The sequence below is a fragment of the Parus major genome, chromosome 20 (assembly GCF_001522545.3).
Source record: "Parus major isolate Abel chromosome 20, Parus_major1.1, whole genome shotgun sequence".
Lineage (NCBI taxonomy): Eukaryota > Metazoa > Chordata > Aves > Passeriformes > Paridae > Parus > Parus major.
The window spans coordinates 8,301,462-8,323,223 of record NC_031788.1 but is presented as its reverse complement, the minus strand read 5'-3'; the positions used below and the strand labels follow the sequence as shown (position 1 = coordinate 8,323,223).

The window sequence follows — 21,762 nt, the reverse complement described above, 5'->3', positions numbered from 1 at the left end:
TCCTGGCTCAGCTCTAGAGAGCTGGGAAATACACTGATCAAACACCCAAAAGGCACACAGCAGTTTGCACCTCCCTTTTGGTCTGTACAAAGGACAACAGATATTTTTTGTGGTTTGTATCTTTCACTTTTTAATTCTCAGGAGAGGAAGGAGTCCTCTTGCTCAGAGATAAAAAGGAATGTGCTGGAGCCATTTGGGAAGTGTGAAGAAGAACAGGGTTCTCAGATCATGACAGTATTTCACTTTTGATCCAAAACACCTTAAGGAACAACATTAAACCCCTGTCTTGGGTCCATCCCTGCTATGGCTGGAGGGATCTTCCTATGGCTTTCCTTGACTTTTGGCAATTTATTCAAAAATAATTCAGAGTAAATAAAACCTCAGGTAGCCTCAGGTTAGCACAGAGAAGAATTCCTAATGTAAGTGAAGGTGTGAACACTGATGGTGTTTCCTGCTTCCCCTACCTCTGGGAAACTGAGGGCAAACCAACTCCTGACCTTAGGATGTCCAGGAGAGGGATTTAACCCTTCTCCAGCACCATCCCAGTGAGCTTGTTAAACACATAAAAGCAATGATGTTGCTCCTCTGAAGTCAGTGATTTTATCAGTCCTCTCACTTAAGAAATGATCGATTTTCTCATATTACCAGGATAAAACCTAGCCTGTAATATGTAGGTCATGAACTCATCTTTCTCCACCTTCCTTGTCTGTGGGCACAGTACAAGCAGAATTAATGGCAATAATAATAAACTCTTTTGGAGTTTAACGATTATTCATTAGCAGGGGTACATCAGTTCTGCAGTCTCCTCTCCCCTCGCATGCCTGACACTCTGGGCTGCTCTGCTTACATTCGAGAGAAACAATCAATGAGCACCGTGCAGTCCTGGCTTCTGGGGCTGTTAATGTCTCCATTACTGTTAGGCACAGTCCCCTTGACTTCAGCTGAATCTGTGGGCCAAAAGAAAAGCCCACACAATCAAACAAATCCTTAAAGGTAAGGACATCACCACACTGCATCTCCTGGAGCAGCGATGTCCTGGGACAGCAGAAATGCACTGGTGACAAGAGGGGCATGTCCCTCACCACCTTCATCTTCCAGCACACAGACGAAGCTGAGAAGCCATGTCCCTACCCTAAAACCTTCCCAGGACCCTGGGAGATCAGACTGGGGCAAGAACAGGGCTGAGAAGTCACCACACCACTGCAGGGTCCTTTTTCCACCATCCAGCGACTTGGGCAAGAACCAGAGTGAGGGCTGAGACCTCAGCAGGTGGGGAAAAGAGCTCCAGCAACTTCAGCAGGACTAATATTTCACTGGGAGGGACTTGAACAGCCTGTGGCCCTGTGACTCAAGTGTTTCATCAAGGCCTGAAGCTCATCCTCTGAGCAGAACATCTCACCTGATTCCAAAGCTTTCCTGGCATTTCCACTGGGCTGCACACCAAGGCAGGGAGAGCATCCTGCTGGTGGAGGGCTCCAAGCTCTCTCTCTTCTCTCTTTTTGGCCTCTGAACATAATTCATCCAAGCTTTTATGAGGCAATTCACATCCAGATTTTATTAGTAGTGGAAGGCCCTTTTATTTCCTCAGTGTATTCAGCACACAGAACTGGTGCTGTGGTTAATTTTATTTCTGTGCTTTCTGTGTTTTAATAATGATCTCCCCAGTTCCGTTCAGCTCTGAAAAGGTGGGGGAGATGGAGAGATATGAGTTGGAATAATGTAATCATGAACTGCAGACAGAGAAATACTGGTTAAAGTGAAGTGTAATGAATATATGACTGAAGCAGAGGCATAAAAGACTGCTTAAAGAATAAAATCTGATGTATTTTCACACCTACCAGACATTAGAATGCACTCTCAAAATAAAACCAACCAAACAAAAAAACAGATATAATTTCAGATGATTTGAAGAAAAAAATAGAATTATATAAAAACTTTAATAAAAAATAGTCCAGAAGTGCAAAAACAACACACACATATAGCTCTGGGACCACACTCTATGCAGGTTGTTTTATTTTTACTGGCTTTTTCAAACCAAACAAGACAAAGACTTACCAGAACAACAACAACAAAAATCATCCTGTGACACAGAGAATTTGTGTGTGGGTGACGGTAGGAAACAACTCACAACTCCAAGCTCATACAGGCCAAGGCTTGTCCTTCTGGTATTTCTTTCATCCCCCAGCTGAGATCTCCCTGTTCCTGCAGCTGCCTGGTGGGGGATATCAAACCAAAGACATTTCCATCACCCACTGCACCACTCCTCTGTGCAGAAGATTTTTCCAAGTGCATCCAACCAGACTGGAACACCAGGCAGACTCAGCAGTGGCTGTCTGGGGCTCATGTAAAGGCAGCCAGGCTTTGTAAGCCTCGATTAAAACCCAGGGAGAGATTCAGCTCCATTATAACATCATTCCTTTATCTGATACTCACAGTTTGTATGTCATTAAGTGAATGTGTTTTGGTTTCTGGGGGATGCACACGGTGCAGGCATTGAGAGACTCGGCACTGAGTGTTTCCTACAGACCACGTAATGGGAAAATTAAAATCTGCCTGTACTGAACATGGTATCCCCCTGGCAGAGTCAGGGAAATTAATTTTAAATAAATAGGGTTAAACACCAAAGAATCTCCATCTTGTTTGGGCTAGTTTTTTCCACAAGAAATCATGCTGCCAGCAGCATTTTTACAACTAGATTTATTTATTTTTTTAAAAAACACTGGCACAGGCTGTCCAGAGAAGCTGTTGTTACACCATGCCTGCAATCAATCACAGGCAGGTTGGATGGGGCTTAAACAACCTGATCTAGTTGATGATGTCCCTGTTCATTCCAGGTGGTTGAAACTGGAAGACTTTTAGTGGTCCCAGCTCAAACAATTCTATGATTTTTATGAAATTTCAGAAGCCTCATGTTGGCCATGTAAAGGTTGATACAGAGCAGAAAGGTTCCCATCTTTGCCTTTGTATTGCTGCCAGTAACACACAGTCTGCAGCAGGTTCCTGAGGAAACAGCAGAGGTGCAGCCAGATGTTGAGGGTGTGGCAGAGCCCCACTGCAGCGTTTTGGGGTGCTGGGCCCCAGGGCCCTCAGAGAGGCCCAGAGCCCTTTGAGGTCCTTGCTCCTCCTGGGGAGAGTCCTGGATGTTCTATTCCTGTCCTGCATTTGCAAAGATTGACAAGCACCATTCCTCCTGCTTTTCAACCAAATGCAAAACCTCCTTGGAGACCTCCCCTGAGTTGTGACCCTCGTTTTCGCTGTCCACACCCTCCTGCACCCACCTCACCCAGAAGCTGAGCTGGAACATCATTTTTAACAAGATGCTGAAGATTCAGCACAGTAATTAATCTCAACAGCAAGTGCTGTCCACTTTTTCCTGGTAATTCATTTAAAGTGGGAAGTTAATTCCATTCAATGGAGCTGCCTTTCACCGCTTAGAGAGACACACAGGCTTTGAACATCCCGAGTGAAGTGGTTCTGGCACAAACCTTCCTCCTCCTCCTCTATCTGCCCTGACCCCTGCATCCCCTAGGGAATGCCACATGCCAGGGCTGTGTGATCCTCCCTCTCGAGGCTGATTAGCCAGAGCTGGAGAGTTCAGGGAGGTGAGAGCATCGGCATCCTCGCGCTGACGTTTGATCGCCGGCGGCTGCCAGTGCTCCCAATTAGCCCGCAAACGCTGCCAGCGGCTCACAAATACTTTAAAAAATGAAGTTTGACGAAAAGCTGCCTGCATTGCCTTTCTTCAACCCTCCCTGCCATATCAAAGCCTTTGAGAGTATCTGAGGACAACTTTTACAGCTGAGAAGGGCCCATTTGAGCGCCCTCTCATTAGTGCTGTGGCTGTGCTGCGCACTGAGCCACAGAGCATCCATCAGCCCACTTACCAGGAGCTCTCCTGAATACCAGCAAGCGTGCTAGCCTGGGGAGTCACCTCTGAGGGAGCCACCAAAGGGCTTTTCAAGCAGAAAGGTCACCCAGCTCATTTGCTTCTAGGGGAGCTGATTAGAGCAGGCGCGTTTGGGGAGCCGCGGCACCCCGCAGCCAGTCCATTCCCTGGCTCTCTTTTCTCCCTCCGCTCACAGTAATGATCTGCAGCTCATCAGAGGGGGCTCAGCGGGGGAGGACAGCAGCAGCACTTATTTTAATAAATAACATTGGTGAGCTGGCTTTGCAGGCTGCAGCTTGGTGAGGGATGCAATGAATTTCAGGAGGGAAGATGGAGAGAGGCACTGGCACAGGTTGCCCAGAGAAGCTGTGGCTGCCCCAACCCTGGAAGTGTTCAAGGCCAGGCTGGACAGGGCTTGGAGCAACCTGGGATAGTGGAAGGTGTCCACAGCAGGGGGATGGCACTGGATGAGCTTTAAGGTTCTGCAGGGTAAGGCTGGCTGTGCCTCCTTGATCTTCTCCTTGATAAGTTAACATTAAAAACATCACTGGGGGCATTTCCCTGAGCAGTGATTCCAACCTAAAGCCTGTGGTGGGAAGACCCCATCTTTCTGGCAGGGCTGGTGTATTTCAAGGTGTGTTTCTGCACTGAGGAGGTTTTTTGGGGAAGTTCTGCTCAGTTTCAGTGTGTTTTCCAGGACTGGATGTACTCTTGGCTCTAAGTGACAGCAGCAGACCTGCTCCAGCTGCTGCTCAGGTCAAGGTCCCTACGAAGGAGAAATCATCAACAGTGTGTTTGCACATTAGTTAGGAAAAGCATTCGCATTGGGAAAAGAGAAGGAATGTCTTCAGTTGTTACTGCTGCAATTTGACATGACTGTTAGAGACATCTGATGAAAATAGTGCCAGAAACATTGGCATGCCTATCTCCTTCCAAAACTAAAATGCATCACAGAATTAACCCTACTTTAATGGAAAAGCTCAAAAAAGGCTAAAGGTGGAAGAAAATTCTGATAATAACTCATTTCTTTTTTTTTTTTCTTTTTCCCTTTCAAAACAGCTCCTTGTTTCTCCAATACAATTATTTTGCATTATTATTTCTCATGTAACTATGAGGAAATTAAATACTTGAAAACACAACACAACATATAAATTAAACCAAATCTTTTGATTAATGCAAACCCAATGATATTTCTTTTCCTCAGGAATTTAAAAATGAAGTTGAGAAAACAAATTTCTTGTCTGAGAAGCCTCTGTAAAAGGGAATGTTTGGTATTTTGCAGCACTTCTGTTAAGTGCTGGACTGGTGTCAGCATCTCATTCTTTTAATGCTTAGAACAATTTTAACCCACCCACACTCCAGCTCTGAATTATTTAGGAGAAGATGTATCTTTCTAGACCTTCTCTATAGTCCCTCAGCAAAGTGTCTGGCTGTACTTGGTATTTCTTATCTAGGACAATAATGCTGTATTTAAATAATGGTGACAGTGTCCACAACATTTATATCTTTGAAGCAAAGTTGGGCCATATTTTGTCCTCCATCCCTCACTCTTATGTCAAAAAAATGTAAGGGATTTCTCCTGTATGGAAATAATCTCAAAAGGAAAATTAATGTAACTTCCATGGGTGACCCCTTCTCTTGTTCAGCAGGCTTTTGTTAGGGAAGAAAACTCTTCCATATGGCTACATTAAAACAGACGGGAAAAAATCAACTTATCTTTTTCTGAATGTTTTAAGGTGTCATTTTAATGAGTCTGCCTTTCTGTTACTGCTGAAAATAAAACATTCAATGTGAGAAAAGAGTAAATATTGTCCCACAGGCAGAAGGAGGCAACCAGAGGCAGAGAGAGAGAAGCCACACTGGGTGACAGACTGTGTGCAGCTGGATTCCCCATCCCAAAGCCAACATTTCTGCAGTGCAGAACAGGGCTACCTTCCTGACCCATTCTTGGACTCAAATGGAGCCCTGAAGCCTTTGAGCACATCATCAGAGTCACGGAGGTGATTCCATGGAGGTGATTCCAAACACCCACAGTGAGGTTTTCACACAGACTGGATGTGAAGGAACTTGTAGAGTGCAAAAACTGAGCCAAGTTAGGCCAGATTCCTGCTCAGTTAATGCAGGCAGAGGTTTGGCAGTGTTTGAGCTGTGTCTAGCACATGGTTCACTTGAGTAGGCTCCTTGGGGGAAATCTACTGAGCAGCAGCTGCTCAGCTCATCTTTCTTGGGAAGGCTGCTCAGGGACACACACAGGAATGGCAGGAGGAGACACCAAATCCCCCACACCTCAGAGACATTCTGTCTTAAACTTCTGCCTCAGGGCTTTCTGCACATTCTGGATCTTCTCTGTGATCACAGTGTCACTGAGGTGATCCCCAAACTTCTGCTTCAGCAGCACCCTGATGATTTTGATGCAGCGTTCGTCCATCATTGGCTTCGCCTCCCGGAAAGTGTTGCCCCTGCGCCCCGTGATGGAGTGGCTCTGGATGTAGTCAGAGGTGAAGAGTTTGTAGAGCAGGGTCTTGCAGGCTGTGCTGATTTTCTGGTCAAACCTGATGGTCTCTTTGAGCTGCTCCTTGGTGTAGCCATTGAAGAGCTCCACCACCTCACACGGCTGTCGGTGGGGCTCCTCCTGGAAGGACAGGGATTCCAGCCTCTGCACCTTCTTCTTCAGAGAGAGGACATCCTGTTGGAGGTCCAACACCATCCTCTCCAGCTGCTCTATCTTCTCTGCCCTGAAAAATTAAATTTGCTTGTGTAAAGGCAAGAAGACCGTGTCCTCGCTATGGATGTTGCTCCTCCACCCAAGCAGTGATTAGACACCTTCTTCAAGCAGGGCAGGAAAACTTCTCTGACAGAGTATCAGCCCTTCCAGCTATTCCTGGGTGAGGAATAAGGCAGAAGAGCACTTTTCAGTGCTCAGGGATGTTCAGTTTAACCCTCAACTCCCTCTTGACATGCATGCATGGAGACTTTGGCGCTCAATTTTCTTCTCAGTTGTAAGGAAAGACATAAAGCCTGTCTTGCAAGTCCCAGGACACACATATTTGTGGTATTAAACAACAGACTTGTGGGAAATGACAGTACAAGAACCATAACTTGAATTTTTTTGACACACATTTCTTTGGGAGAAAACAGTCCCTAGCATCACTTTATCACTGGATACTGGTCATCAAAGTAATGAACAATAAAACAAGGAACACACACCATGTAATATTGTTATAGGCAAGAGCTTTGCAGTTTCTGCACTATTTCAGAGCCTTCTTGCTTCTCTAAATCCAAGCCCTACAATCAGTAACACCTGGCTCGATGGTAAAGACACTCAGCAACTTTGGAGTTTAAAATTGCCCCACTTCGCCACCCATCTGTGATCTCACTGCTCAGTCTTGTAGTGAGGAGGAAAACACAGGAACAAGAGCCTTCTTTTGCTAATTACCTTTCCATCTCAACAGGACCAAAATTTCTGTGAACCCTCTCAAAGCCATCGGTCTCTTGCAAGGCATCAATCTTTCGCTCTTCACGGCTGGAAGAAACAAGCAAGTTAAACAGCACTGCCACAAACAGCTTTGTGCTCATCCTCATATTCATTCCTGAGGAGAATTATCTGGAATTATCAAAGCAAAGTCAATTCTGGTTTCATTTGCAACAAGAATAAAATAGATTAAGAGGGAAGATGAGGGGTTCTTCATGTGGACAAATTCCTGCTCATCCCCCTGGCGCACAGATATGGGGGACCTCCCACTGACTCACCATGGAATCAGAACTTCAGAGCACAGGCTCATTTCTCTGCTGTATGTGTCCACACAAACTCATATTATCTTCTGAGCTTTGGGTTAATCTCTATGAGCATTCTCAAAGCAAGCACTGCCAGAGAATGGAGACAGAGTGGACAGAAATTGATATGTGTGGTGTCCTTGCAGTGCTTTCAGGTGTTACCTTTTCAGACAGATCTGCTGCTGGCATGGGGACAAGATGCCATCTGACTTTCTCTTCATTGGAAGGGCAACATAATCTGCAGCAGGGGTGAGAGACAAGCTGAAGAATCAGCTGTTGGAAAGGTCCTGAATCCCTCTGTCTCCAGAACAGATTATCTAAGCACCCCCACTAGATTGCATGGCAACACATTATTTCATTTGCATAAACAGTGATCCAGACAGGCTCTCCAGGACTGATCAATGGGGATTTGTTATCTGAAAAAGGTGGCATCTCAAGGGCTTATGTTCTCACTGCAAAAGATCTGGTGGGGGCAAGGCAAGCAGAGCCAATGTGTTTCTGGATGCTGCTGTTAGTCACCAGGTAAATAAGACACCAGCATATTTTCATAAGTACATTTAATGGGTGTAGTAGTGGGTGGAAAAATAGGGAAATAGGCAAATCTGAGATGGTTTGACTAATGGAGACACAGGGCTTTTGGGAATTTCAATTATTCAGGCAGGCATTCATTCATTCAGACTGTCTTTTGGCTTGGGGAAGGGAACTGCTAGCCCAGGAGACAGAGCTGGTGCCTGACAGAGCAGAGACCATATACTACATACAGGCATCACCCTTCAGACAGCCCTCCTGGAGGAGATCTCCCAGGTGGGAAGGACCAGAAAATGCCATCTCTAACCTCTGTAGCCCTGAGATAAAGCCCATAGAGCCCCAGAGCAAAGAAGAGGTTTTCTGGCTGCTCTGCAAGTCCCCATCCCACCCTGACACTCAGGACCAGGCAGCAGAGCCAGAACCCAAGCTTACCTCTGGCACCCAGACCAGCCCTGTCCTCTTCAGTCTGGGAAGCTCCTTGCCCTGGCAGGGCCATGGTGATGAAGGTGGATGGAGGTGTGAAGGCACTGGCTGGCTGGGAGGGAGTTGCCAGCAGGCGAGGGCTTCCTGCCACACTTCCCAGGACACGTCTGTCCTTGAGGACAGAGGAGCTGCCAGCATCAAGAGGCAGGCTGGCCTCAGCCACCCTCAGCAGTGGCTTTGCAGGATAGGTCTTGTCACTGGGGTATTTCCTGGATGCATTCCCTGGGGTCCATTTTGGAAAGGTTTTCCTGGATTTTTTTGGTGGGGATGGCATCATGTTGTGGACAGCTGGTTCCTCTTCTGAAACGAAGGGAGATACTCATGATGTGCAGTGGGGCAGCAAGGTTGTGTATCTTCCACTCCCACCCAATGCTTTGTACACCAATTGCAGTGATGTGAAATTTATGATGGGACTACAACATGCTCAGCATCCTCCCACCCAAAAAGCCCCATGGAGATAGAAAGTTGCAGTGCTCAAAAGCCCTTACTCACTTAACTTCTCCAGGAGCTGCCGATCTTCCAGCAGCTTCTTCTCCAAAATATCTTTGTGCTCTGTGGGAAGAGAAGATCTTTCAGCACTAAACTCCTTCTTGGAAGGTTGCCTCTGAGCAGCCCCAAATTGCAAACCCAGGCCAGGGGGGTGTCACTTACCACTTATGCCTTCCACCACACCCCAGTACAGCCCACTGAAGCCGGGGCAGCGGGCCAGGACCTGCTCCCCCACCGTGTAGAGGTGGAAGGGCTTGCGGGGCTCCTTGATGTTCTCCATGTTGATGACCCGGCTGCCGTCGGGCCAGCTGATGAGCACGTAGAGCTTGGCTGACATCAGAGCTGCCCACCTGGAGCAGAGGGAACTGTATGGGAATGTCACCGCAGGGGTTTGGGCTCCCCGGTGGTTGGGAGTGTCCACAAGCAGTGCTTTACCTGGGGCAGCACAACCTGAAGATGTAAAATACCTGGCCCTGCATTTCCTCTACCAGTTATTTCTCTGTTCCCATTCCCACCCTTCTGAGCTTGCCTCATCCTAAAGCCCTTTGCTGGGAGGCTGCCTTGGGTCTGACTGAGCACAGCCCCACATGCCTTCAGTGCATCCAAGCATCCTTGGCAGTGATGGCCATGCCAGGTCTCACCTGGGATCAGGCAGGGCCAGCCCTCACAGCAGACACAGATGCTGAACAAGCCACTGAGCAGACACAGGCTGGTTCCTCTCCCCCTGTGAACCAGCACAGCTCAAATCACTTCAGTGGATCTACAGCAGTTTGCTCCAGTGCAGGGCTGTCTCTGTGATATCAAGGCAGTGCAGAGAAGAGACTCAAAAAAACCCAGAGGTGTTCCAGGAAAAGATCATTCCTTTGCCTGCACAATTTTTTTCCCCAGTAAACATCAAAATGTTCTGATAAGGAGAACAGAAAATTCCCTTCATTTCACCCATGGGGAAACTGAGGCACAGACCAGTGATAGATATGTGTAAGGCAGTCAAACAACAAAGCTGCAAGGAGCTGTATCCTAAGTCCTGACCCACTGCTCTGCCCACTGAGATGTCTTTCTGCTCCTGGAGCTGTGGACTTCAATCACTGGAGAAACTAGAGAGCCAGGCTGGTGGTGATTTCCAAAACCTCCTGTGCCAGAGGAGCAGCTGAGGAGCTGAGGGCTGCTGAGCTCAGGAGGGGTTTCTTTCCAGCTCCTAAGGGCTCTGGCAGAGCATCACCCCAGTCCTGCCTGCTCTGCTCAGCAGCAGGATTTGGCAGAAGGGTTCTGGCTGAGCCCATGTACTGGACACCAGGTGGAGAATGGCCACAGTGTCCAAAGAAGATGGGAGGGAGCTGGGGCAGGCAAAGGAGAGCTGGACCAGAGACAAGGTGACAGGAAAGGCATCTAGGACCCGATTTATTTCAGTTTCTTGGTTTTTCTCCACACCCCCAATAAAGTCCTGCTTGGGTTTGATTCCTCTCACCTGGAAGATTCAAGTTCACCCTGGAAAACTTTGTCCTTTCCCACCTCCACCACCATCAGCTGCAGCAAAGCTCCTTGCAGGAGCCGTAACTCTCCCCAAACCTGCCACTCTGCCCTGCTGGCACAGTCTCACACCTGGTTTTCTCCAACCCTTTTCTCCTCACTGTTTTCTCCACACCCTAGCATTGATTTTATCAGGAAGCACCACATACAAATTATCTGTGTGCTCCCCACATCCCCTTCCCTGCAGCAGGCAGCTGCCCCAGCCCTCTCAAAAACACAGGGAAGGCTACAGAGCACAAAATGGGATAAATGCATAGCTGAGCCCTCTCCCTCTCAGAAACAGAGCTCTGCATTCCAAACAGCAAACAACCCCAGCCCAAACAGCTCTCTGGAGGGGTTTTCCTTTAACATTTAAGGAAAACACACTGATCTTCCTTCCCCAAACCAGTTGTTCATTTACCCATATGAACACAACAAAACTACATGAACACACAAACAGAGAGAGAAAAAAAGAGATCACAATCCTGATAGCAACAGAGCTGCTCCTTGCCTGGTTAGCACTGCTCCAGGTGTTGAGTCTTGCAAGATGTCTCCTGTCTCTCCAGGTCTCTGCTGCCTGTTCCAGGAGAGGAGGCGACCGGACACTTCCTTGCCTTGGGCTTGTCCCTTCACCACAGTTCCTTGTCAGGTCTCCTTTGTCTGGCTTGGAAAGCTCCCACCTGCTGTCCCCACTGCAAAGAAAAAAAATTGCTTTTGCTTTCTTTTTTCCTGGTTGTTTTGTTTCAGCATTATTATTCCTGTTATTTTCCCATATACATATATTATTTTTTTTCCTTAGCTTGTTTCAGGTCTGTTTCTTACAGGGAGAGAGAGCAGAAGAGAAGAGAAAAAGCCTTGGGTTTTTTGGAGCATGAATAAACCTTGCATTTCCATGAGTTATTCATGAATAATTCATGAAAATGCATGATTAATTCAGGTTCATGAATTATTCAGGAATAATTCTCGAACATTCCTGGTTAATTCATGCTCACACAGCGAGTGAGTCAGGCTCTAGGGCTTGGAGAATTCCTTTCTCCCTGAGACAGGAAAAGAGAGGCTTAGAGAAGCTGCATTGTGCACTTGCTGTTTACTGCCTCTGTGAAGAGAACATATTTTGGGCCCTTTTTGAAACAAGGACTTGAAGAAAATTGAAATGCCTGCAGCCTCCTGCCCACGGAGGAATAACACAGCACCAAAAGAAAGAGGAAAAAAAAAACAAAACAGAGAGAAAGAAATTGGAATTGCTCACAGAGCAAAGCCTGGCAGCAAGTTTTATCCCCTTTCAAAGCATCTTTCTCCCCCCACCTCCAGATTTCTCCCTGGTTAAGATACATCTCACTGCTTCAGTTTTTTACCTGCTGTGCAAAAAAAAAAAAGGACCATCCACATGGGTTTCTCCTTGAGGAGTCAAAGGGAATTCCCATGCCACGTGGCCCTCTGTCCCTCTGTGTGTGTGCACAGTCTTCTCCCAGGTAACAACCAACAGGAAAAGAGGAAACTGCCTCAATTTGTACCAGTGGAGGATTAGATGGGATTTTGGGAAAATTTCTTCACCAAAAGGGTTGTCCAGCACTGGCACAGGCTGCCCAGGGCACTGGAATTACCGTCTCTGGAGGGATTTAAAAGAAGTGGGATATGGCAGCTGGAGACATGGTTTACTGGTGAGCTTGTCAGTGCTGGGGGAATGGTTGGACTCCATAAACTTAGAGAGCTTTTCCAAGCCAAAAGATTATTGAAAAGGTCCTTGACACAATGTCCCAGCCAGGGTGAGCACTGATCTTGGCACTGGGCTCAGCAGGTCAGGCCTGGTGCTCACACCAGTGCAGACATGAAGCTGGCCATGCACAGCTCTGTGTTTCTGCCAAAAACATCACTGCTGCAGCAGCTGGGGTTCCCTAATGCTGGGCTTTTTATCCCTACTGCATGGAGGACCACATGGCATGGCAAAGGATGGATCCCATGTGGCATCCAGCCTGCCATGAGCCAGGCAGGACACCAGCAGGGGAAGGTGCAGAGGGTTGTCTGCACAACCCAACCAGCCATCCTACCCCAGCCACTGGGTGAGATGGAAAAACAGATAGGGAGCAATTCCAAAACAGCACTGTCTGGTTTATCTTAGCCAAAAACAGCACTGGAGGTTGTTGGGAGAAAGGGAGAATTCAGATGTTCAGTGACACATTAGAAAAGGACCTTGATCAGATTCACAGAGTAAGAAAAATTCTGCATCCCTGATTTGCAATATTTATAGCTAAAAATGCACCTGTCATCCCAGGTAAAAGCAGATGTTGAATAGAGAGCTTGTTGGGATTAGGTAACAAGAAGATATGAATAGAAAAGTAGCAGTATGTGACTTCTGTGGAGTTCTGAATGATGTTGCTCAAGACTGAGAGCTGCATAGTAATAAGAAATGGAAAAGCAATGACAAGGAGAAAAATAATAGAGATACACAACAATGGAGATGAGATTGGATTCTAGTTAGGGGCAGGACTTGGGTCCAATAAAATCTGCCTGGGAAGAGAGCTGGCTTAAACTAGCATTGTTTGCTTTCCATTGAAGAACAACAATATCCAAAACATAACAGATGAATATTCCTGGGGTAGAGGTTGGTAATTCAACTGAAAACTGCAGGAGAGGAAGAATTGCAGGAACCACAGGAGGAAGACAAATTGTAGTCTCATCAAACAACAGAAAAGTCAAGTGCCTGTGTATAAATATACAGTGTTTGTGTTGAATTATTCCATGAAAATGCAAGTCTGAAGTGAACCTCAGGTGTTTGACTTCATGAAAATTAGCAAGCCCTGATTAGATTTCCGTCCCAGTTGGTAAATATGAAATCCCTGGGCAGATGGCTCAGTTCTTGGTGTAGGTAGAGTTACTGTATTCAGGAACCTCTCCTCTGCATCTCCCATTTTTTTGAACACAAGTCCCACACTGTGGCCCCCGGTGGCAGCATGTCACCCTCTCTGAGATTTAGATTTCAGCCACAGCTGAAGAGAACAAAGGTTCCTTTGTGATCTTGCCCAGAGACTCACCCGGGGAACAGATCCAGCAGCTGTTTGAGCACTGTCTGGGTCTTTATCCGAACAACCTTAATTGATGTTTGGAGGGATTTAAAGTGCAAACACAGGTGGTTTAAATCCCCTTTTTCACTTAACCTTGGCAATGTAGCTCTTCTTTTGGCTTGGTCCAGCAGCCCAGTCATAGAATCCTAGAATGGTTTGGGCTAGAAAGGAACTCAATGACCATTTCATTCCAATCCCCCTGCCTTCCACTATCCCAGGTTGGTCCAAGCCTGCCCAACTGGCCTGGAACACCTCCAGGGATGGAGTAGCCTTACCACCCTCACAAAGAATTTCTTCCCAATAGCCATCTAAACCTGCCCTCTTGCAGGTTGAACCCATTCCCCTTGTTCTGTCACTCCAGACCCTTGTCCAAAGCTCCTTTCCAGGTCTCCTTGAGCACCTTTAGGCACTGGAAGGAGCTCAAAGGTCTCCCTGGAACTTTCTCTTCTCCAAGCCAAACAGTCCCAGCTCTCTCTGCCTGCCTCCAGAGCAGAGCTGCTCCAGCTCCTTGAGCATCTTCATGGCCTCCTCTGGACTGCCTCCAGCAGCTCCACATCCTTCACCATTTCCAGAAAGCAGCCAGAGTTCAATAATTGAGAAACAAGAGCTACATGGTTCATTAATTCTTACCAACATAATGAAATGACACAGGAACCCTCAATCCTTGTGCTTTCCTGAGAGCAGCTCTGCATCCCTTCCATGCTGCTGGGAGAAGGAGAAGGCATCACCAGGAGGGATCAGCACTGCCAGGGCAAGTGATGGACAGAGACCCTGTCCCTTGTAACCAGCCCTGTCTGGGGTGGCTGATGGAGTCATTAGGATGGATCTGGGGGACAGTTTCTCATTCCATGAGGACAAACTCTGGAGCATAAGGCACTGTCTGTACCCGAGAGTGTCCACCCGGTGGCATTCTGTATTTTTAATGAAACAAGTACAAGTCCCACCTCTGCCTGTGTTCCAGGGAACAGTGAAGTACGATCTGCACTAATGAGGCTAGAGTTAACTGCTTTTTAATTAATGTCTGTTTTCTAACAGGCCAGAAAGAAGCTCAGTTACACAGACATGGGGAGCAAAGCCACCATGAGGGCAGCAAGTCCTACCTACTACACCTGTTAAATGCCTTCCTGGGTTCGAGCTCTTCCCTGTTATTCCTCATGTGACAGAGACAAGAAAAAAATGAGAAAATCAGAGCCTAAATGCACCGGGCACAACTTTGCAATGGGCTCTGCAGAGAGTCCACTGGCTGTAGGAGTTTCCCATTTCCCTAATGCAAATTCTTATTCCTCCTCTATAATTGCCCTGAATTAAGTAATACATTTTTTAGATACCAAGGTATTTTATTTCTTTTCAGAAAAAGAAGAATCCCCTTTGTAATCCCATCCCAAATCCCCTTTCTTTTCACCATAGCAGTTTCCAACCATCTTGTAAACCCTTTTATTTTCCAAGCTCTCTGTATTTATCAAACATTTGTGATTTACATCTGTTTCCCTATCTGCTTGGCTGGCTGATATATTGGGGTTCCTTTGTGAGCTTGGCAATAAGACAGCAGCAGCACAGTGAGTGAGAAAAAAAAAAGGGGGGGTTAAAAGATCACCCAAAAAAAGGGAAGGAACTTTAATTGAGGGAGGGCAGCAATACATTATGGCTTTTTAATATCCCCAATCCTTTTTCTGATTCTCTCAAGTATTTAGCATTAGCCTCTTTTTAGTATTCAAGGGGATGTGAAGGGGACTAGCAGGAATTAACCAAACTAAGGAGGTACCAGAAATTAAACAATAGATCATTCCCATGAGACAGAAAGGGAAGAAAGTATTTAACATTGTAATTACAGCTGAAGGTACCTGGGAAATATCAACCTGCTTAACTTTAGGTATCTCAGCAGCTCCTGAAAAAGTGGCAGGACTGACCACATTTTTTTCAATAAAGCACAAGCTTTAGTGTCACAAAATCACGGCCAAAAAGCAGAAAAAAAACCATAATGTGTCACCCAGTAACAATCCCCACTGCAAGGGATCCCAGCACATCATCTCACAACAGGAGGAAATAACGCAGCACAAAAGGGCTGATGTGGAAAATTCATCTCATCACATCGCCAGGGGCTTGCCACCCTTTTCCACACCATTCCTGGATGGAAAAGTGCTGCAGGGATGTGAGGTCTGTGCTTGGGGGCAGCAAATCTGAGTGTTGAGCTGGCAGGGTGCCTCCAGCTGCTCCTGCTTCTCCTCTGAGACAGCCACGAGCACCTGAGAGCAGCCCCAGCACCGAGAGAACGTCTTGTTTCCTGTTACTCGAGCAGCACAGCTCTGATTCCAGATTCTCCCCCGCTGCTAATTAATGAAATGAAATCAGGAGCACGTTAGCAGTTGCAGAAGGGACTCTCTGGTTGGCACACGCTGCTGCCAGTCCCCACCATGGCATCCCTGTGCAACAGAGCTCTTTTTCCTCAGCATTTCAGGGCTGGTGTTTCCCCTCACAATTTTTTCTCTTTCTGGCAGAAGGCATCAAAAGGAAGTTATTTGCATTAGGAGGGAATGTGTTTTGGGCTGATTTTGGACAAGAGGCCTGGCGGAACCTCACCTCTCTCCCTGATGCCTTGGGCTGCCACACTCTAAAGGAGAGTTTCTGCAGCAGAGCCTGATCCTCTGCCAAAAGCATGAAACCCTCTGATTTCTCCTCATGTGGCCACAGCACTAATTATTTCTCACAGGGCCTTTGATGCTGCTGAATAGCTCATTAATTTCCCTCTAAGCTGTCAGAGCTTTGGCTGAGGGCACAGAGGCCTTGCAGGCCCGGGTGTCTCCTGCAAGGCCACCTCGGTGCCACCACACAGGCAGCACGTGGCAGGATGGTCTCATCCAGGACACCATCCACAGGGATCAAAGAGAATGGAAAGCTCTGTCAAACATGCTGTAAAATCAGGCAGAGAAATTGTCCTTGACCAGCTGTCTCTCTCCAGGCCCTGCTTCCAGGGCTGGCACAGGCAAATGGGCTCTTGTGTGAATAGATTTCTCAAAACCCACAGGAGCAATTCCCATCCCAGGCCTGCCTACTCAAAGTGGCATCATTTTGGTACCTGACTACTTCAAAGGTGAAAGCAAATTCTCTCTAATTTGCTAAATTGACAAATTTATTCCTCTCAGAAGACAATCTCATTTCCATCTTCTACCTCTTTAGCTTCGTACACTCAGTCCATAAAAAGATTTTTCATTAATTTCTTCTCCAGGAAAGAAGAAATTGATCTTTTAATTGTGGCACTTTAAATAGGCGTGTTAACTACAAAAATCCACTGCTCATCACATCGAAGGCTAATCCAATCATGCCAATTACTCCAGTAATGGAGATCTTTACAGGATGGGTGGAAGGGCAGGATCAAAATGGAGAGAGGCAGAATCTGGGAAGACAGCACGGCTTTAAATTAGGATATCTGCCATGCATGGTGAGATAAAACATGACCCATTCAGCATCCTGTTGTTTTGACTTTCCACTCTTATCTCCTGCCAACTTTAACCTGCCCAGAGCCAATAGTTTTGCTGACAGTCACCATGCCCATGTTCCATTTGCTGAGCATCACCTGCATGAGGCCTCAGGTGCTCGCTAAGGAAAACTCACTTCTTCATATTCTTTGCAGAAGCAGGGAAGATCTTGCTTGCTCAGTGTGGCAGTGGAAGAGTTTCCTATTCAAACTTCTCTGTGTGGCATAATGGATGTATTTTTGACTCAGAGAAATCTGTTTATTTTATGCTCTTAAATAAAGACATGAGCAACACCACGGCAGAGGAAACACAAACAGGCTGTTACTCAAACACCATCTCTGAAGGGATTGTGCTCTGCTTTTCAGATGAGATTAAGAGCTCAATTACAGTAGAGAAAGAGCCTTTCATTAAATCACACATAGAACAAAATAAGGACAAATTACAAAGCTCTTCAGAAGGAAATCTGTGTCAGATTGCTGGATAAGGAGGCCCTTTAGGGGGAGCCTTCGGTGGTTTCTCCTGTCCTTCTGAAGAAATGAGTCCTACACACCTCCTCTCACCACGTTTTTGAGGAAAGCTCACAACCAGAATCTTATGGGCACCCAATTCTTTGAATGCCTCTCTTCCAGAGACAGAGATGAGCAGTATAAGCAACCATCCCCTCATGTTTGTAATGAGAGGGGTGAAGCCTTGGGTTAGCACTGATGTGCACAGTTTAGAAGTGTAATGGTTTATTCTGCTAACACAGGAAAAGCCCAGAAGCTCAGAGTTGCCTCAGACCCATATTGGTAACATATTGGTAACATACTGGTAACCTGTGGAGTTTAAAGAATTTAAAGGCCCAGCAGCTAAGGGATGAATCAACTACCTAAAGCCAGACCCTGGATATAACTGTTTCCTTCCAGCATTCCTGCCATACTCTCCTGTTTACAAAAGCCTCCACCAAGAAACCTGCAGATAAGGAGGTGAGAAAAGAACAGATTTAAGCCCCTCAAGTGGAGGAGACAGCCCAGAGACGCTCAAGCCAGAGAGTCAGGCAGAAATACCCACTGGCCTTTTGATTTGCAGGGGACTGTACAAGTCTGAACCTGGAGCTGAGGCACTGGATGCTTTTTCTTCCCCAGAAATCCAAGGTGCTGCATGGCAGAGCTCAAAGTGGACAGGAAAGGGTTACAGGGCTGCCCAAAATCCTGCACCTGGGAAAGGGGAAGTCCAGGTTCAGTCACAGAGACGTCACCACTTGATTTTGTTCCGTTGTTATTCTGCTCTCTTGGAATATATTATGGTTAATTAAAGGCAGATAGCTAATTGGATTGTAAGCAGGTGCTGGTGAAAAAAAAGCAAACCACTGTTCCCCTCTGAAATGCCAGACAGGAGTTTCATTAAAATTCCCTTTGAAAAGGCATCCCAAAACCTTGTAATCTGTTGATGAAAACACTCAAGGAAAAGTCAAGGAAAAAAGAACAAACAATGGATGATCATTTTTCAGGAGGCTTCACAACTCAGGCAACTGCAAGCCCCATCAAGCATTAGGATTGAGGATTGTCATTCCCACACCAGGAAACCTTTCAAATACTCAAAAACTTTCATTGAAAAGCAGTGCCAGAATGCACAAAGTTGAACAACGATCCATGAAGGCCTAATATTTCTATCAAGGCTGGAATGAGATGAGCAGGAGAGGATGACTGGGGCTCTTCAAAAGCCAGACCACAGAGCTGAGGCAGGATTTAATCCTGATATCTCTCTAGTTACCCAGAAAAGGATCAGGACACATAAGGGAGCTCAGAAAGCCAAAGTGCTCAAAACAGCAGCATGTTGTTTTCACAGAGGGAAGAAGAGGAAATACAGCTGGATACTTCCTAATGGTCTTTGGACTGACCTGATGTCTGGTGCAGTGAGTCACAGAAAACTTGGTCAAAACATGGGTGGCAGAACTGAAAATGTTCACTTATATGTAATAGAAAAAATTAAGAACATATAGGAGTGAGCAGAGTCACAAGGACCTGGAGGAGAAAGAACCCCAAAAGGCCAGACATGATGTAATATCGTGGATAATGAGGGTAAAATACATGTTGCTATTCATCATGTATCTAAAGAATTATAGAATAGTTTGGGCTGGAAGGGACCTTTAAAGGTCACCTGAAATGACAGACTACTGAAAGAAACAGAAAAACAATTATCTTAACTGCTGGGGAAAACTGTATTGCAAGCAACCAAGATTAGAGGTAAAGCAGCAACATTTTATCTTTGAACCAAAGGTTTGTCAATAACTAAGGCTGTCTGCCACTGAGGGACACACTAAAGCAGAATCCCTCCATTCCAGTTTTGCCATGCTGTGCTATCAAACCTCTCCATGCTCCCCAGCTCCTGCAGAAACTGGACTTTGTGATGTGACCCCAGCCCACGTGAAGCACCGCCTCAGAGAAATGCATCACCACTTTTACAAAACACAGCAGTTTTAACCTGAACATCAAGCAACACCAAACTTCTCTGGGAAGCATTGGGTGCAGGATGATCAGGGACAGAAAAGGGATGTGTCTGTGGAGAAGAGGGCTGGTTTAAACTCTCATTACCTTGCTAACAGCTGGCTTCATTAGTCTGCCTGCAGACAATCATAATTACTGGCTACTGCAGGGTGAAAAGCCATTTAATTTTATTAATGTTCTCAGAGCTGCAGACCTGTGAAATTATTTTTAAAGTGGCTTGTAAAGTTTGTCTCTTCTCGAAGAATGTGTCAGACTGATAGACTGGGGTATGAAATTTACTCCCCAATAAAAGGGAGTTTAATAGCATTTGAAATGTTCTTCTCTGAGAAGCTGTCTCCAAATTCCAGGTGAACCTTTCTCCATTGGAACTCTTAGAAATTTGTGGAAGCTATAGCTTTGGCATTAATTTTACAGGAGCTTTTATTGCCCAAGGGTCAAGACCAAAGCCATAAAATGCTGCTCAAGCTCTGAGCTTTCTCAAACCAGAGGTAAACTTGTATCTAAATGTCTGTTTGGAACCCAGGACTACTAAATTTCCTCTAGTAGAATTCTATTATAAAGCTTAGCCTGCAATGAAGGTAGACTTTTAGCTTAGCTTAGTTAAGTATTCCCCCTAAACCAGCATAAATTATAATTTCCCCACTATAATTCATAGTTTGTCTACTCCTAATTACTCTTTCTTCTTGCCCTAAGCACCATCCTTACTCATACAACAGGTTGATGGTTCCCATTAGATTTATTATTCTACAGATATATGTTGGATTAAAGTTTACCTGAATGAGAGTTTTATCCAGCTCCTGCCAGAGCTAATGGAGAAGATATTTCAGTTTATTCGAAGCAGCTGTTATCTCAGGAAGAGGCTCATGCTTAAATTAGAATAAAAGTTCTGCCAGAATCAGTATTCCTTTGTTTCCCCCCAACCATTCACTAAAAGTCCTCAGTCACTTAAGGGCTTTTTAAGCCATTTCTAGTATTCACTATATGGCCAATTATTAAGAGAGCCCTGAACCTGCAGTTCACTTAATGACCATCTCTGACATATTTCTTACATGTATTTTCTTTCCACATTTTCTTCAACAATAGCTAACCAGGTGCCTTCCCCTTTTCATCTCCTGTTTAATCCATTTACTCTCATCCTCCATGGCACAGCACTCGATGTTTCCATAAAACCAGCCTGCACCAACCACTATTTCACAACTCACCCATAAAATCCCAATCTTTTACACTTCCACCTCTTCATCTTCCCATCCACGGAGGGGAGTCAAGGTCAGCCAGATGCAAATGAGGTGTTTGAAGCAGAGGGGTGATGAGCGGTGATTGCTTGATGAGCACAGGAGGAGGAAAGGTCTTGGCTGTGCCTCGGTTTTTAAATCATCCTCAGTTGTGAAGGAAAATTGAGGACAGAGCAGTGATGCTCCTCTGACCAGCTTCCCCATGGCATCGTTCCTGTCACGAAGTCAAAGACAGGCAGGTTGCACATATTCTCTTACTCTTGACTCCTGCTGGGATGACAGCATCGAAAAATAGAAAAAAAACCAAAACCAAAACAAATTTACCAGGGATTTCCATCTTGTGAGCTCAGGATTCCCCACACTCTTGCACAGGGGGAATGTTCATCAGGCAAAGGATATGAGAAGGAGTCTCAAATTGTCCAAAATCCCAGTAAAAATATTTTTTCCTATGGAAACCTTCACCAAAGCTGGTCACACTTCAGGCCCTTTGTACACCCATTTCCTGATGTGCATCTCACAGTGAGGTGTTCCCAGTGCCCCAGGGACCCAACACAAGCCCTACAGCCCCACACAAACACAGCCCTAGGAGCTGCACCCTTCCCTCCAAACCTGGGTACCTGCAACAGTCACCTCTGTGCTGATCCGAGCCTGTTTCTCCCCTAAGCAAGGTGATCAATTTACCCTTGAAAAGACTGATGACAGCATTCTTGTCCTCTCCAAAAGAGCCATCATTTCACAACTGTGATCTCTGCACCGAGACTTTATTCCCTGAAAGTACCCAAGTGCACAGGCAGCATCAAGGAAGGCACTGAAATGAGACAAGTTTAACCCAAAAGAGCTCTC

At 46.0% G+C, this 21,762-nt stretch overlaps 1 protein-coding gene across 2 annotated transcripts; it reads right to left on the bottom strand.

Moving 5' to 3' along the window:
* Window positions 1-4,303: 4,303 nt before the first annotated feature.
* LOC107213056 lies at window positions 4,304-21,343 on the bottom strand. Of its 2 annotated transcripts, none has more exons than XM_033519164.1 (7): window positions 20,890-21,343; window positions 9,323-11,358; window positions 9,164-9,223; window positions 8,621-8,971; window positions 7,823-7,898; window positions 7,323-7,409; window positions 4,304-6,621 (listed from the first exon to the last, which is right to left on the bottom strand). In XM_033519164.1, exons 2-7 carry the CDS (start codon window positions 9,495-9,497, stop codon window positions 6,174-6,176), a joined length of 1,197 nt encoding a protein of 398 aa, XP_033375055.1. In that variant the 5' UTR covers window positions 9,498-11,358; window positions 20,890-21,343; the 3' UTR covers window positions 4,304-6,173. The 2 variants fall into 2 exon arrangements, with proteins under 2 accessions (XP_033375055.1, XP_033375054.1); XM_033519163.1 differs by lacking the exon at window positions 20,890-21,343 and adding an exon at window positions 11,489-11,601.
* Between the last annotated feature and the right edge of the window lie 419 nt (window positions 21,344-21,762).

Coding starts and splice junctions, on each gene's coding strand:
- LOC107213056 (XM_033519164.1), bottom strand. CDS start 9,497: ATGTCAGCCAAGCTCTACGTGCTCATCAGCTGGCCCGACGGCAGCCGG. Junction 8,972..9,163: donor GCAGCTCCTGGAGAAGTTAA/GTGAGTAAGGGC, acceptor CCTTCGTTTCAG/AAGAGGAACCAGCTGTCCAC. Junction 7,899..8,620: donor GGCTGGTCTGGGTGCCAGAG/GTAAGCTTGGGT, acceptor CCCCTGCTGCAG/ATTATGTTGCCCTTCCAATG.